Raw genomic sequence first — 14,107 nt, forward strand, 5'->3', positions numbered from 1 at the left:
GTAGGAATCTGAGACACAAAGCTGAGGAGTCCCCCAGAGTTTGGGAGTGGTGTGGGGGACACAGACCAATAAACAGATGGGTACCAAGCTCCAGAGAAGCTAACTCTTGCTCCTACCTCCAGCTGGTGGGAGAGCCTAACCCTTCTCCAGCTGCAGACACTTTAGGAGGAAGAGGTGGGTTTAAGGGCGGATGCTGAAGCCGGACGCACAGTAATCGATCTCTGAACAACGGCCAGGGTTCGGTGGAGATCCCCGGGTTTCTAGGCTAATTGCAGGAACCCGAGTTGCCGGGCTTGGGCAGGTTGCCAGCTGACCCCGCTTGCCGACCCTTGTGCCCAGCGTTGCGCTCTCTCTTCGGCGCCCTGGCGAGTCAGCCAATGCGCTCCGGGCGCCGCAGTTGCTCCCGAGCCCCGGCGCTTGTGATTGGTAGCCCCCAGCCTCAGCCCCGGCGGGCCCTCCCACCCAAGACCAAGTCCAGTCCGCGCCCAGTCCCGGGCGGTCGCTGCCTCCTCTGCGCTCGGGAGCCAGGTGCTGGCCCGGGCGGCCGCTCACACTTTGCAGGCGCAGCGGAGCAACGAGGTCCCAGGCGACCGCGCTCAGCGCCGCCCTCGCTCGCCACGGCCGGGCCATGAAGGTCGAGTTTGCGCCACTCAACATCCCGCTGGCGCGGCGGCTGCAGACGGCTGCGGTGCTGCATTGGTTGCTGTCCTTCCTGCTGTTCGGTAAGGACGCCTGGCCGCGCAAGATCCAGGCGAAACCGTGCGGTGCTTGGGGCTCCGTCTGCTCCTTTCCGGACCGTCGTTGTCGGAAACTCCAGGGACGTTCTTAGACTCTCCAGCCCCACTCCCTTTGTAAGCCTAATCTGTCAGATCACACGGGGCGTGGGTAACTAATTTGGGATTCCCCTCTTTGATTCATCCTTTCACGTGAAGCTCGTAGCGAACGACTGATTTCCGACTTAATTTTCCCCAGTGCTGTTTTTAAAAATCGAGGCGTACCTTTACCCCAAGTAAAAGGCCCAGATTTACGGCTCGATGGGTTTTGACACATGTATACATCCAAATGGAACCACGACCCAAGCAAGCTGGAAGACATGGCACTTAAGCCTCTCGAAGTAGACAAACTCGTTTATTGAATTACGGGTTCGGAAATGGACTCAATGCCCAAGGATCTGAAACCTGATCCCTTCCTTCTCTCCACCCTAAGGACAAATATCTTGGTTAGCTACTCCGTGTTGAAGGTTTCCGGGATGCGGAAAGGTACCTTGTTGCGGATGCACCATGCACTAGTTGGGCTGGGTGGCCTCTGCCTGTAAATAATTCAACCCCGGAGAATGTTGTCCTAGCCGGCTCTTAAATGAAGCCCAGGAGAGGGCAATGGCACCCCACTCCAGTACTCTTGCTTGGAAAATCCCATGGACGGAGGAGCCTGTTAGGCTGCAATCCATGGGGTCGCTAAGAGTCGGACACGACTGAGCGACTTCACTTTCACTTTTCACTTTCATGCATTGGAGAAGGAAATGGCAGCCCACTCCAGTGTTCTTGCCTGGAGAATCCCAGGGACTGGGGAGCCTGGTGGGCTGCCGTCTATGGGGTCGCATAGAGTCGGACACGACTGAGGCGACTTAGCAGCAGCAGCAGCAGGAATACACAGGAGCCAGTCACTAGATGGGGCAGGGGACTTACCTGTGCGCCTTTCCTACGGATATTTCTGCTGTTGGAGTAAAGGGGTTGAGGGGGTCAGGGTAAAGGGGGGTGGTATGAGAGCACAGGAATTATTGGGAACCTAACCGCTCAGACAGGACTGAGCGACTAACACACACAGCCGCTTCAGAAGACTAGTTATTTGTATGCTCGAAGACCATGGGCTGTGCACTGGAGGCCGCAGTAGCAGTAATAACTCATTGCACTGTAGAGGTTTACAGTTTTGAACCTTCTTACATTTTGAATGTCTTGGATCGATGGTTCTCAACCTAGGCTGCAATTAAAATGACTGGAGAACTTCCTTTAAAAAATAGGATGCCCATAGTCTCTCCCTAAGAATTTTGAATTCATTTATTTCAGAATGGAACCTGCCCATGGGGATTTTTTTTTTTTTTTAAATAAATTCTCCCAAGTGCAGCTTGAGTTTACTAAAAGAGGAAATTGAAAGCCTTAGCTCATTAAGTCCTCCTAGGCCAGACTGTTGGGACAGCATTATATTTTGTTTTGCTCTTGGTCAAAGTACCATTGAGATAATAGCTACACTTATCAAGGCCTTGGGGTGTGCCAGGTGCTCTCTGCCAACTACAAATGGGCACGTGCTGCCTACCTCTACAGTGCTAATCACCATACGCTGTTAACCATGTAATCTTCACCACAGCCCTTTGAGGTAAGGACTGTGCCTTCTTGCACTCATTGTACAGATGAAGGAACCAAGAGGTCGAGTGAATTGTTCACGGGTTAGTAGGTGGTGGAGGAGCTGGGGGCAAACCTGAATACTCTACCCAGACTTCCTGCTTTAACCATTCTGCTGTCCAGTTTAATGTCTTGAACCTGGAGACTGACCTCACTCACCAGTCAGCACATCTCTGATAGCCTGCTGTCTTTTCCTTCCATGGCCCTTGCTGATGCTTGTATCTGTGTATGTCTGTGGCTACTTGAGAAAGGTCTGTATTGCCATCCACAGGTAAGCAGAATTTGTCACTCTAAAATATGTTTCTTTGGTTTATTAATTATTTGAAGCTGGTTATTTTCTAAAAAGCACCAAACAAAACAGACAAAACAAAAAACTCTGAAAACCCAGCAGGAGTTACCCTTTTGTAAGTAATATTCACATTTATAAGAGGAATCTCTATTTGTAGTTGTGTGTCCCTTGCTGTAGGAAAGAGGATGACCAAATCTCTAGAAACCTATCAAGTGGAGAAGGGAGGGAAAATGGAGAAGGGAGGCTTATGGTTTGGTTACTTGGTTATGGGGTGGGGCTGGGTGAAGATGGAACCATAGGGCGAAAGCATAATTAGGGAGTTTGGGGTGGACATGTACACACTGCTATGTTTAAAATGGACAAGCAACAAGGTCCTACTGTATAGCACATGGAAGGAACTCTGCTCAGTGTTATGTGACAGCCTGGATGGGGAGTTTGGGGGAGAATGGATACAAGTGTGTATATGGTGAAGTCCCTTCACTGTTCACCTGAAACTCACAACATTGTTAATCAGCTACCCCAATACAAAATAAAAAGTTAAAAAAAAAATAGTCTGTCAAGCCCCTGTAGTCTGACTCAAATTAGGAGTGGTGGGCCATGTCCAATCCACTCACATGTGGTATGTGGAGCTCTACCACTCACCTTGTGACCTTCAACAATTACTGTACCTCCAAGGAGCCAGGTTATCTGTTCTGCAAGATACCTTCAGGATTCCTCTGCTATTTTGGAGGGCTAACTTGTTCCTCAATTATCTATTGTTGTTCAGTTGCTTAGTTGTGTCCAACTGTTTTCAACCCCATGGATTGCAGCCTGCCAGGCTTCCCTAAACTTAACCATCTCCCAGAGTTTGCTCAAACCCATGTCCATTGAGTCTGTGATGCCATCCAACCATTTCATCCTCTGTCATCTCCTTCTCCTCCTGCCTTCAATCCCATCATCAGGATCTTTTCCAATGAATCAGCTCTTCACATCAGGTGGCCAAAGTATTGTAGCTTCAGCATCAGTCTCTGTATTTCTTCTAAAAGGGAAGTTGGAGCTAAAACCTTGATGAGATTTAGGTGAAGTGTTTTTGCCAGTCCTATTCCAAGGTGTTGCTGGGTGCTCATGTCACATTATGTCAGATCCATGTAATGTCCAGTTGTCCCATTATTAGTGTCTAAGAGTGGTCAGTGGGTCCAGGTAAGAAGTAATGTGAGGGCTGGTAATTGACATGGGTGCAGATAAAAGTTCCCCATTGACCAATGATCTTTCACCTAGTCTCTGTTAATGATCCTTGACTAGATTAACTTTTATTTGGGACTACAAAATGGTAATTTTCATATTGTCTCATTCTTTCTTCACATATTAGCTAGAATTCACACCAGGAATAATTTTTCCTATCATCTATGGCCATCGCTTACCCTACAATTCCTTTCTTACAGGGAAGATAAGGATAAACACTTATTTCTTTCAATTTTAATTATTTTAAAGAGTTGTAATATCTCCTTTCAATGGTGACAGAAATTTTATTAACTATGTCTTTTAAAATCTCTAAATGAAGATCTTGGAATGCATTTTTCTTTCCACCATCAGGAAATGGGTTTAAACTATTACCAATAGCACTTGAAATATATTTTTTAAAATAGCAAATTGTTTCATTTAGTCATGAAATCAAATACTCTTTCCTTGAGATAAATGTTAAGTGCTTGTTTTTCAATCTTACAACATTGTATTAGTTTTAGGTATATAACGTAATGATTTGATTTCTCTGTTGCAAAATGATTTCCACAAGTTCAGTTAAAGTCCATCACCACACAGTTACAATTTTATTCTCTTATGATGAGACCTTTAAGATTTACTCTTAGCAACTTTCAGATATACAATATTATTAACTATAGTCACTATGCTATACATTACATCCCCAGAACTTTTGATTTCTAGTTTCGATTTCCATTTTTCTAATGAGAGATGTTGAACATCTTTCCATATTAAGCTATCTGTCTTCTTTGGACAGGGAGGCCTGGTGTGCTGCAGTCCATGGGGTCACAAAGAGTCGGACACGACTGAGCGTGAACTGAACTGTCATCTTTGGAGAAACATGTGTTTAAGTCTTCTACTCACTTTTTGACCAGGTTGTTTGTTTTTCTGGTATTGAGCTGCATGAGCTACTTGTATATTTTGAAAGTTAATCCTTTGTCAGTTGTTTCATTTGCTATTATTTTCTCCCATTCTGAGGGTTGTCTTTTCCCTTTGTTTATAGTTTCCTTTGCTGTGAAACAGCTTCTAAGTTTAATTAGGTCCCATTTGTTTATTTTTGTTTTTAATTTCTGTTACTCCACAGTTCATTTGCTCATTTGTGTCAGACTGTTTGAGACCCCGTGGACTGCGGCATGCCAGGCCTCCCTGTTCATTGTCAACTCCCAGAGTTTACTCAAACTTATGTCCATTGAGTTGGTGATGCCATCCAACATCTCATCCTCTGTTGTTCCCTTCCCCTCCTGCCTTCAGTCTTTCCCAGCATCAGGGTCTTTTCCAGTGAGTCAGTTCTTCACATCATGTGGCCAAAGTATTGGAGTATCAGCTTTAGCATCAGTCCTTCCAATGAATATTCAGGACCGACTTCCTTCAGGATGGACTGGTTGGATCTCCTTGTGTCCAAGGGACTCTCAAGAGTCTTCTCCAACACCACAGTTCAAAAGCATCAATTCTTCGGTGCTCAGCTTTCTTTATAGGCCAACTCTCACATCCATACATGACCACTAGAAAAACCGTAGCCTTGACTAGATGGACCTTTGTTGACAAAGTAATGTCTCTGCTTTTTAATATGCTGTCTAAGTTGGTCATAGGTTTTCTTCAAAGGAGCAAGCATCTTTTAATTTCATGTCTGCAGTCACTATCTACAGTAATTTTGGAACCCCTAAAAATAAAGTCAGCCACTGTTTCCACTGTTTCCCCATCTATTTGCCATGAAGTGATGGGACCAGAAGCCATGATCTTTGTTTTCTGAATGATGAGTTTTAAGCCAACTTTTTTACTCTCCTCTTACACTTTCATCAAGAGGCTCTTTAGTTCTTCTTTGCTTTCTGCCATAAGTATCATGTCATCTGCATATCTGAGGTCATTGATATTTCTCCCAGGAATCTTGATTCCCAATTGTGCTTCATCCAGTTCAGCATTTCTCATGATGTGCTGTGCATATAAGTTAAATAAGTACAGTGACAATATACAGCCTTGACATACTCCTTTCCTGATTTGGAATCAGTCTGTTGTTCCATGTCTAGTTCTAACTGTTGGCTCTTGACCTGTATACAGATTTCTCAGGAGGCAGGTCAGGTAGTCTGGTATTCCCATCTCTTGAAGAATTTTCCATAGTTTGTTGTGATCCACACAGTCAAAGGCTTTGGCATAGTCAGTAAAGCAGAAGTGGATGTTTTTATGGAACTCTCTTGCTTTTTTGATGAGCCAACAGATGTTGTCAATTTGATCTCGGGTTCCTCTGCCTTTTTAAATCCAACTTGAACATCTGGAAGTTATCGGTTCACGTACTGTTGAAGCCTGGCTTAGAAAATTTTGAGCATTACTTTGATAGTGTGTGAGATGAGTGCAATTGTGTGGTAGTTTGAGCATTCTTTGGCATTGCCTTTCTTTGGGATTGGAATGAAAACTGACCCTTTCCAGTCCTGTGGCCACTGCTGAGTTTTCCGAATTTGCTGGCATATTGAGTGCAGCACTTTCACAGCATCATCTTTTAGGATTTGAAAGAGCTCAACTGGAATTTCATTACCTCCACTAGCTTTGTAACGATGCTTCCTAAGGTCCACGTGACTTCGCATTCCAGGATGTCTGGCTCTAGGTAAGTGATCATTCCATCGTGGTTATCTGAGTCGTGAAGATCTTTTTTGTACAGTTCTTCTGTGTATTCTTGCCACCTCTTCTTAATATCTTCTTCTTCTATTAGGTCCATACCATTTCTGTCCTTTATCAAGCCCATCTTTGCATGAAATGTTCCCTTGATATCTCTAATTTTCTTGAAGACATCTCTAGTCTTTCCCATTATGTTGTTTTCCTCTATTTCTTTGCACTGATCACTGAGGAAGGCTTTCTTATCCCTCCTTGCTATTCTTTGGAACTCTGCATTCAAATGGATATATCTTTCCTTTTATCCTTTGCTTTTCGCTTCTCTTCTTTTCATAGTTATTTCTAAGGCCTCCTCAGACAACCATTTTGCCTTTCTGCATTTCTTTTTCTTGGGGGTGGACTTGATCACTGCCTCCTGTACAATGTCACAAACCTCCGTCTATAGTTCTTCAGGCACTCTATCAGATCTAGTCCCTTGAATCTATTTGTCACTTCTACTGTAAAGCAGAGACATTACTTTGTCAACAAAGGCCCATCTAGTCAAGGCTATGGTTTTTCCAGTAGTCATGTATGGATGTGAGAGTTGAAGTATAAAGAAAGCTGAGCACCGAAGAATTGATGCTTTTGAACTGTGGTGTTGGAGAAGACTGAGAGTCCCTTGGACTGCAAGGAGATCCAACCAGTCCATCCTAAAGGAAATCAGTCCTGAGTGTTCATTGGAAGGACTGATGTTGAAGCTGAAACTCCAGTACCTTGGCCACCTAATGCAAAGAGCTGACTCATTTGAAAAGACCCTGATGCTGGGGAAGATTAAGGGCAAGAGGAGAAGGGGAAGATAGAGGATGAGATGGTTGGATGGCATCACCGACTCAGTAGATATGGGTCTGGGTAGACTCTGGCAGTTGGTGATGGACAGGGAGGCCTGGCGTACTGCGGTTCATGGGGTTGCAAAGCATCTGGGTGACTGAGCTGAGCTAAACTGAATGGTCTAGTGGTTTTCCCTACTTTCTTCAATTTAAGTCTGAATTTGGCAATAAGAAGTTCGTGATCTGAGCCACAGTCAGCTCCTGGTCTTGTTTCTGCTGACTCTATAGAGCTTCTCATCTTTGGCTGCAAAGAATATAATCAGTCTGATTTCAGTATTGACCATCTGGTGATGTCCATGTGTAGAGTCTTCTCTTGTGTTGTTAGAAGAGGGTGTTTGCTATGACCAGTGTGTTCTCTTGGCAAAATTCTGTTAGCCTTTGTCCTGCTTCATTTTGTACTCCAAGGCCAAACTTGCCTGTTAATCCAGGTATATCTCTTGACTTCCTGCTTTTGCATTCCAGTCCCCTATGATGAAAAGACATCTTTTTTTGGTGTTAGTTAGTTGTAGGTCTTCATAGAACCACTTAACTTCAGCATCTTTGGCATTAGTGGTTGGAGTATAGACTTGGATTACTGTGATATTGAATGGTTTGCCTTTATATGGACTGAGATCATTCTGTCATTTTTGAGATTGCACCCAAGTACTGCAGACTCTTTTGTTTACTATGATGGCTACTCCATTTCTTCTAAGGGATTCTTGCCCACAGTAGTAGATATAATTGTCATCTGAATTAAATTCACCCATTTGGGTCCATTTTAGCTCACTGATTCCTAAAATGTCAATGTTCACGCTCGCCATCTCCTGTTTGACCACTGCTAATTTACTTTGATTCATGGACCTAACATTCCAGGTTCCTGTGCAATATTGTTCTTTACAGCATCAGACTTTATTTTCATCACCAGTTACACCCACAACTGTGCATTGTTTCTGCTTTGGCTCAGCCTCTTCATTCTTTCTGAAGTTATTTCTCCACTCTTCTCTAGTAGCATATTGGGCACCTACCAAACTGGGGAGTTCATATTTCAGTGTCCCATCTTTTTGCCTCTTCATACTGTTCATGGGGTTCTCAAGGCAAGAATGCTGAAGTGGTTTGCCATTCCCTTCTCCAGTGGAGAAGGTTTGCCATTCCCTTCTCCACGTTTTGTCAGAACGCTCCACCATGACCCATCTGTCTTGGGGGCCCTACGTAGCATGGCTCATAGTTTCACTGAATTAGATAAGACTGTGATCCATGTGATCAGATTGATTAGTTTTCTGTGATTGTGTCCAAATCCAAAGATGTTGTACTATGACCTGACTGACTCATTTGAAATGACCCTGATGCTGGGAAAGATTGAAGGTGGGAAGAGAAGGGGATGACAGAGGATGAGATGGTAGGATGGCATCACCAACTCAATGGACGTGAGTTTGAGTCAACTCCAGGAGTTGGTGATGGACAGGGAGGCCTGGCGTGCCGCAGTCCATGGGGTCTCAATGAGTTGGACACGACTGAGCGACTGAACTGAACTGAACTATGACCTAATCCAGGGGCCCTATTCATGTTTCACCAGTTGCCCCACTAATGTCCTTTATAGCAAAGGAATCTACGTGTATTAAATTACATCATTTTAGTCTCCCTTAATCTGGAAGATTTTGAGGTAGCACGTTTTAATGTTCACTCTAGTGATTTGTACTAGATTCTTGGACTTGCATGAACACTATATGCCTCTTCTATCATGGATTATCTTTGTGCTTTTTAGTTTGTAGCTTTACAAATTATTTATGTTTCTTTTGTCCTTCAGCTTGTAAAGCTTTCTGAAATAGTACGAAAACGGGACTGGTTTCAACTCAATCCTTGTTATAATTTGACTTCATTAGGCAAAGAAACAGTTCCAATAATGAATTCATCTTTAACCAAGAAAAGTGTGAATCCTTGTAAGTCGATACTTTTAAAAGGCAGTATGGAGCAGACCCACATATGAGGAATACTAGGCTGCAAAATTCTTCGAGGGATTCTTAGATTTGTGTTTTAGCATCATCGTCATCCTAAGAATCTCTGGAAGTGAAGTTTTTTTAAAGCAAGCATTTTAAAAATTAGAGGAATGTTAAAATTGCAGTCTTATACTCAGCAGATGGCACTGATTGATGTTTTAAAACACAATGCCTCAGGAATAAGAAAGAAAAGAATGTGATGTGCTAAAGGATTTGCTTGCCTCTGAATTCTCTCCTTTCTCTATACTATGTTAATGGCTAAAATAAGTATAGAAATAGTTTTTATGGGGGCAAATGAAAACTTCTTAAATATAAGTGGAAATGATACACATACAAGTTAAATATTTTTAATAATTTCTTAATATTGATCACTGGTCACTATTTAATGCAAATAAATAAACTTCCACAAGTTTTCACAGTGTTTTTCTGATGAGATTTGTTCATGATAGTTTAATAAAATCATGTTAAAGATGAAAATATTCTTACATAAGTAGACTTATTCTGCAGTGTTTTCTTTACTTTTTTTTCTCTTTAGTGGAATCACTTTATTTAATTTTTAAAAAGAAGTTTTGATTATAAGATAATTCATGCTAGTTATTAGAAAAATTAGAAACCAAAGAAGAACTTTTAGGAGAGACTAGAGAAAGTCCATTTTCTCACCCAGAGATACCTATTGTAAATGTTTTGTCATATTCCTTTCCTTTTATTTACCTGTTTTTACAATTTTTATCAAGGTAATATAAGCACTGGGAAATAAATAAAAAACTGGGTTGAGCCATATGAAACTGGTATTTATAAAGGTCTCAAACAGTTAATGGTGGCTGATAACTAACATTTATTTGGAATTTTTGTATATGCCACTTTTACCAAACCTGGGTTCAGCTGGTAAGCCAATAATTCAAGAGACAAGTGTCAGTAGAAAGGAAAGATTCTTTCATAAGGAAAGCCAGCCACCTGGGAGAAGGTGGATTCGTGTCCAGAGACCAGCTCTGAAGATTGTGCTCAGTCATGATGATTTTTAAAAGGGGAAATGTGGGAAGGGGAAGCATCCCAGTGAATCATCCAGGCAGGAGGTTGAGTTCTACATCATTCTCCATGAGGACAGGCTGGCTGACTCTTCAGATATTATCTTGCCTGTATGATCTGCCTGCAGTATTGCTTGGGGGTAGAGAGCTAGTTATTTTGTTAACTGTATAATTCTTCATTTCCACTTCTTTTTATCTAGGGAAAGGATCAACAGGTGAGGCAAAGCATGGTGTGCATTCAGGAGAGCCTAAGTCCAGAGTTAGTTTCAATGGCTTAGTGATCTCATTCCTATAATTAGGTTCTTTTAAGGTTAGAAGGGAACAGAACTGGGCGAATAGGAAAGGGGCAAAACAGCTGCTCTCACCATCATTGTTCTTTTATTATTCTTATTGTTATCCTTTTGTTTATTAAAAAATTTTTGGTCACACTGTGGCAGTGCAGGTGTGGCATCCCAACCACTGGGACAAAGTTGAGAATGGACAGGAGCTGGGAGATAAAGTCAGCCTGAGATTAGTGACTCAGCACAAAATAAAGAAGAAAGAGGCAATGCTACTCCTTAGAGTAGTAGTAATGCCTGGCATTTTTTGAGCATTTACTCTGTGCCAGGCTTTAAGTCTCTGTGCTCTTCCCCATTGATATCTTTTTGTTTTTATAATTTTTTAAAAAATCTGACACAGAGCATAGACACGTGGGCTCCCCAGGTGGCGCTAGTGGTAGCGCCTGCCAATGCAGCTGAATGCAGGAGACATAAGAGACACAGGTTCAATCCCTGGGTCAGGAAGATCCCCTGGAGGAGGGCACGGAAACCCACTCCAGTATTCTTGCCTGGATAATTTCATGGACAGAGGAGCCTGGTGGGCTACAGTCCATGGGGTCACAAAGAGTCAGATATGGCTGAAGCGACTTTGCACGCATTGACACAGCATTGACATAAGAAGAAAATGTGTAGCTTAGCTTAATGTATTACTTAAAGGCAAATATTCTTGTCACTATTGCCCAGGTCAAGTTTTATCAGTTCCTGCTGCATCTATTTCAGTCTACGTCATTAGGTGCACAAATAATTAGAATTGCTCTGCCGTGAAATGTTGCAAGAAGTAGGTGAGCTGAGGCACAGAGTTTCTTCTCTTTTATTTCTATCTCTGGCAATTGAGTTCCTGAAAATGAAGTTTCTCAGTGGAATGTGCCCTTTACATGGGCATATGATGAATAACTGCTCAATCAAGGTGAACACTTGAGGTAGGAACTCTTCTGCATCCGTCTTGTCAACGACAGTTCCTCCACATTGGGGGTGCAGTGGGGTGGTGGGGTAGGGTCATGGGCTTTGACAATGGGCCTTGAATTTAGACGGGTCAGCCACTTACAATTCGTGTGTCTTGAGCAATTCACTCAACCTCCTTAAGCTGCAATTTTCCCTACTGTAAAAAGTACATTAGCTCAATGTTATGTAATAACCTAAAAAGGAAAAACATTTGAAAAAGAATAGACACAAGTATTGGGCTTCCTAGGTGGTGCTAGTGGTAAAGAACCTGCCTGCCAGTGTGGGAGATGTAAGAGAGAGGGTTCGATCCTTGGGTTGGGAAGATCCCCTGAAGGAGGAAGTGGCAACCCACTCCAGTATTCTGGAGAATTGCATGGACAGAGGAGCCTGGTGGGCTGTGGTCCATAGGACACGACTGAAGCAGCTTAGCAAGCACGCGCAAGCATGCAGACACGGTCCATAGGACACGACTGAAGCAGCTTAGCAAGCACGCGCAAGCATGCAGACACAGTCCATAGGACACGACTGAAGCAGCTTAGCAAGCACGCGCAAGCATGCAGACACGGATACATATGACTGAATCACTTTGCTGTACACCTGAAACAAATACAACGTTGTTAAACAGCTATATGTGAAAATAAACAGCTAAAACATGTATCTCATTTCTAAATTGTACCCTTTTGTGAAAAATTACTTTCTAGACTTTTAAAAAACAAAATCAAGAAATTGAAGCCCAGGAAAAAAAGGAAAAAATTACATTAGGAATGTTCCGGCTGCTTCTATGATGTTGTGGCTATATGAGGATTAAACTTAAAAATATTTTGGTGAAGCCCACAATACAGAAGTTGCCATATACTATACATCCAAGAAATGTTAAGTCATACTATACATTGCTGTCTTGTTATATTATCTCAGTTGAACTGAGGCTCAGTTAAATATACTTTGAAAATATTAGGTCCTCCTACCTTGGGCCACCTAATGCAAAGAACCAACTCATTGGAAAAGACCCTGATGCTGGGAAAGATTGAGGGCAGGAGGAGAAGGGGGCAACAGAGGACGAGATGGTTAGATTGCATCACTGACTCAATGGACATGAATTTGAACAAACTCTGGGAGATAGTGGAGGACAGAGGAGTGTGGCATGCTGCAGTCCATGGGGTTGCAAAGAGTCGGACACAACTTAGCAACTGAACAACAACAACACCTTGACCCAGTGATTGTATGTACAGCGGGAAGATTCTAACAGATCCCAATTTCTGAGGTCTTCCCTTTTCTTACAGCACAGGTATGCCTCGGAATTATCGTGTTCCTGATCATATACAACTACTGGTTCCTCTACCTTCCTTACTTGACATGGCTTTACTTTGACTGGCAAACCCCAGAGCAAGGAGGCAGAAGATCTGAATGGGTCAGAAACTGGGCCATTTGGAGGTACTTTAAGGACTATTTTCCAATTCATGTGAGTAGAATTATTTTACATAGTATGGTTTTGAGCTGAGAAAAAAATGCAAATGTGTTTTTATCACATATTTTTCAAGCTTTTCCCTTTTTAGAGGAAGAGAGCCTGAAATTCAGCCCAAGTTACTAAATGGAGTCTAAGCTAAATTGACAACATTTAGCAGGCTGTGTGTGAAGGGCTCAGGACACAGTTGAAAAATGTGAATACAGCTCTACCCCAGGGAGGGCTTCCCTGGTGGGTGAGATGATGAAGAAACTGCCTGCAATGGGAGAGATCTGGGTTCATCCCTAGATCAGGAGAGACTTGGGTTCATCCCTAGATCCCTTGAAGAAGGGAATGGCAAACCACTCCAGTATTCTTGCATGGATGGAGGAGCCTGGCGGGCAATCAGTACGGTCGCAAAGAGTCCGACATGACTGAGAAACTAACACACACTGTCCCAGGAAACTAAAACGAGTCAAGTTTCCCATTTCCTCTTGAATGTAGAACTGCATCCTTTTGTTTCTTATTGGAAACTAATCGGGCAACATTTTATTTTTTTATGTCAACATAAATGCACTGTAGCTCATCAAAACCTGGGATTTGGATCCGAGTCACAACTACATATTTGGGTTTCACCCCCATGGAGTGCTTGTGGTTGGAGCCTTTGGAAACTTCTGTACAAATTATTCGGCCTTCAAGGAGCTGTTTCCCGGCTTTACCTCCTATCTTCACGTGCTGCCGTATTGGTTCCGGTGTCCGCTCTTCCGGGAATATCTGATGAGCAGTGGTAAGTGAAAGCAGATCACTGTTTCCACAGTGTTCTGGGGTGGCAGGACCACACAAAATGTTCTCTCTCAAGCCAACCAGGTTTATGGTTTCTTAGAGTACAACTCTCGGAGAAGGCAATGGCAACCCACTCCTGTACTCTTGGCTGGAAAATCCCATGGACGGAGGAGCCCGATAGGCTGCAGTCCATGAGGTCGATAAGAGTCGGACACAACTGAGCGACTTCACTTTCACT

The 14,107-nt window shown here is 43.0% G+C and overlaps 1 protein-coding gene across 3 annotated transcripts in view; it reads left to right on the forward strand.

Annotated features, from left to right (window-relative positions):
• Positions 1-470: 470 nt before the first annotated feature.
• The window catches only part of MOGAT1 (monoacylglycerol O-acyltransferase 1), a 30,037-nt gene continuing 16,400 nt past the window's right edge, over positions 471-14,107 (forward strand). For 2 of the 3 annotated variants that reach the window (XM_027514618.1, XM_027514634.1), the window contains exons 1-3: positions 858-1,259; positions 12,926-13,104; positions 13,669-13,873. In XM_027514618.1, coding sequence (XP_027370419.1) covers positions 1,151-1,259; positions 12,926-13,104; positions 13,669-13,873 — 493 coding nt within the window. In that variant the 5' untranslated portion in view covers positions 858-1,150. Of the gene's footprint in view, positions 723-857; positions 1,260-12,925; positions 13,105-13,668; positions 13,874-14,107 lie in introns of those variants that run through there. The other variant, XM_027514625.1, reaches the window with a different exon arrangement.

This window comes from Bos indicus x Bos taurus, chromosome 2 (assembly GCF_003369695.1).
Source record: "Bos indicus x Bos taurus breed Angus x Brahman F1 hybrid chromosome 2, Bos_hybrid_MaternalHap_v2.0, whole genome shotgun sequence".
Taxonomy (NCBI): Eukaryota; Metazoa; Chordata; class Mammalia; order Artiodactyla; family Bovidae; genus Bos; species Bos indicus x Bos taurus.